This window comes from Toxorhynchites rutilus, chromosome 3 (genome assembly GCF_029784135.1).
Source record: "Toxorhynchites rutilus septentrionalis strain SRP chromosome 3, ASM2978413v1, whole genome shotgun sequence".
NCBI classification, from domain to species: Eukaryota; Metazoa; Arthropoda; class Insecta; order Diptera; family Culicidae; genus Toxorhynchites; species Toxorhynchites rutilus.
The window spans coordinates 19,383,392-19,386,599 of record NC_073746.1 but is presented as its reverse complement, the minus strand read 5'-3'; the positions used below and the strand labels follow the sequence as shown (position 1 = coordinate 19,386,599).

Genomic DNA, 3,208 nt, shown 5'->3' with positions numbered 1-3,208 from the left:
TTTCCCTAAACGATGCCCTCCGCGTGGGTCCTGTGGTACAGGACGAATTGCTCACACTCATCCTTCGCTTTCGTACATATCAAGTCGCTTTGGTTAGCGATATTGCGAAGATGTATCGCCAAATACTAGTTCATCGAGACGATATATCATTGCAACGCATTTTATGGCGATTTTCACCTCATTCTCCGATACAGATTTTCGAGCTTTTAACCGTCACTTATGGTCTCGCACCGTCATCATTCCTGGCAACGCGAACGCTTCAGCAGCTAGCATTGGATGGCGTGAATCATTTTCCTATCGCCGCTACTGCTTTGCAGAACAATTTTTATATGGACGACTTCATAGGAGGAACTCAGTCCATTGAAGAGGCAATTAATTAACGGAAACAACTAACCAAATTACTCGCTAAGGGGGGTTTCGAGCTACGAAAGTGGACCTCCAACAAACTAGCCGTTCTATCCGGTTTAAGAGGTGACCAAATTGGCACACAATCTGTTCTCACATTTAGTCCCAACGAAACTATAAAAACTCTCGGTATCTGTTGGGAACCAGAACCAGATTCTCTACGTTTCGATTCGGAAATAATTAGCAACGATGAACAGGCAACGAAACGTACGATTTTGTCAACCATTGCGAAACTTTTTGATCCCTTGGGATTGATCGCCTCGGTCGTAATAAAAGCGAAAATTATTATGCAAGAATTATGGCTGCTGTCTTGCGATTGGGATGATCCAGTGCCTGAAACTTTAGATCGCAAATGGAAAACGTATTGTAGAGAGTTACCGAACATTTCTGCATACCGTGGATCGCTATGCATTTTTGCCCAACGCCACTGTGATGTTGCATACATTTGCTGACGCCTCAGAAGCCGCCTACGGAGCGTGCACATATGCCCGAAGTGAAGACGCTGAAGGAAATATAAAGGTACAATTGCTTGCCTCAAAATCCAGAGTTGCACCGCTGAAACGATTGTCAGTAGCCCGTCTGGAATTATGTGCTGCTGTATTAGCTGCTCATCTACATGTCCGTATAAAAGAAGCCATTAATGTGAATATTGGTGCCTCTTTCTTCTGGTCGGATTCGGCTGTTACTCTTCAATGGCTGCGGTCGTCGCCGAACACATGGAAGACTTTTGTGGCGAACAGAGTATCCGAGATACAGTACCACACACACGGCTGCCGCTGGAACCATATTTCGGGTCGAGAAAATCCAGCTGACCTAGTATCTCGTGGTATGTCAGTGACAGAATTCCTTCACAGCGAGCTTTGGAAACATGGTCCTCCCTGGCTAATACGCCCTGAAACAGACTGGCCCATCTCCACTCCATCAGGTGTCTCAGAGGAACATTTGGAGTTAAAAGTCATCGTAGCATCAGTTCAAACGACTTCCACCATCCGCCCTTGGTTTTTTCGTTGGTCTTCCTATACAAGATTGGTCCATGTCGTCGGATACTGTATGCGCTTCATTGCTAACGTGCGCATGAAAATTAGAACAGAGCCTCATCCAGCTGAAACTCCCCCTTGTAGAAGTCTGTCTATCGAGCAATTGAACAAAGCCAAATTATTTCTGATACGCTTGGTACAGAAGGAAGTGTTTAACAATGAAATCAGCGAATTAGAAAAGGGAAAGATATTGTCCAGAAAATCACCAATTCGTCAAATGAGCCCATTCCTAGATACAGAGAGAGTCTTGAGAGTAGGCGGTCGTCTAAATCTGTCACAGTTGCCCTATCAATCTAAACACCCCGCTTTGCTACCTGGATTCCATCCTTTCACCCGACTTCTAATCAAATACTACCATAGAAAACACCTTCATAGCGGCGGGCGTCTCCTGCTGACCGCAATTCGCGAGGAATTTTGGCCACTGAATGGCCGTAGAATGGTACGAAGCGTGGTGCGCAGTTGTTTCAGGTGCGCACGATACAATCCAGTCCCTACACAACAACAAATTGGTCAGTTGCCAGCCCACCGAATTATTCCAAATCGCCCGTTTAATGTCACAGGGATCGATTATGCTGGCCCAATCTATCTCAAACCGATACATAAACGTTCCGCTCCCACAAAAGCTTATTTCAGCGTATTTGTGTGCTTTACGACGAAAGCTGTACACCTAGGGCTGGTTAGTGACCTGTCCACCCCCGCTTTCCTTGATGCACTTCGTCGCTTTATTGCTCGGAGAGGCCGGCCCTCTCACATTTATTCCGATAATGGAAAAAACTTCGTGGGTGCTAGGAATGAAATAAAAGAACTTTTCCACATCCTACAAGATCAGATCGAGCAACAACAAATCTATTCTGGGAGCACTGAGGAAGGCATATCATGGCACTTTTCACCACCAATGGCCCCTCACTTCGGTGGCTTGTGGGAGGCAGCGGTAAAAGTGGCCAAGAAGCATTTGTTCCGTCAGCTAGGCGCATCTCGTCTTTCCTTCGAGGATATGAGCACGATATTGACGCAGATCGAGTCCCAAATGAACTCGCGACCATTAGTGCCACTTTCAGAAGACCCCAACGATCTGTCCGCACTAACACCCGCCCATTTCCTCATCGGTACTACGATGCATGCTCTGCCCGACCCAGATCTACATCACATTCCTACCAATCGTCTTGACCACTATCAACATCTTCAAATGTACACACAAAAATTCTGGGATCATTGGAAACGCGAGTATATTCAGGAGCTCCAGAAAGATACGAAGCGGTGTAACCTGAATAACGAGATCCAGCCAGGTCGGATGGTCGTAATCGTCGACGAGTTCCAAGCACCGATTCGTTGGCCGCTGGCCCGCATTGCTGAAATTCATCCCGGAAAAGACAACATAACTCGGGTTGTCTCTCTACGCACATCGAAAGGTATCATAACTCGTCCCATCACAAAAATAGCTCTCTTGCCGTTGATTGACGCTACAAATTCGAATGAGGACTCATCCATGGTGAACAATCAGCAAACTGTCTAACCTCCAGCGCACGATCATCATAGGGAATGAAAATTGAAGATAAATTAAATTATAAGAATTGTAATTAGTTAGTTAGCACTCTGTTTATTGTTATTCTGTAGCTATGTAATGTTTGAAGTTACTTCAAGGCGGCGGGTATGATTGATCACAACAAAAATATGCCATCAGGGACAAGCGTAACGCTTATTGTTCAGTGCTTTTTGAACACACTCTTGACCCAGCCAGTCACGTTCTCAAACTCACAGAACACAGT

At 45.7% G+C, this 3,208-nt stretch overlaps 1 protein-coding gene across 1 annotated transcript; it reads left to right on the top strand.

Moving 5' to 3' along the window:
- Window positions 1–1,878: 1,878 nt before the first annotated feature.
- Window positions 1,879–2,955, top strand: LOC129772926 (uncharacterized). The gene has a single exon (XM_055776458.1). It carries the CDS (start codon window positions 1,879–1,881, stop codon window positions 2,953–2,955), a length of 1,077 nt encoding a protein of 358 aa, XP_055632433.1.
- The last annotated feature ends 253 nt before the right edge of the window (window positions 2,956–3,208 follow it).

Excerpts from the sequence above, each read along its gene's own strand:
- LOC129772926 (XM_055776458.1), top strand. The coding sequence starts at position 1,879 with ATGGTACGAAGCGTGGTGCGCAGTTGTTTCAGGTGCGCACGATACAAT.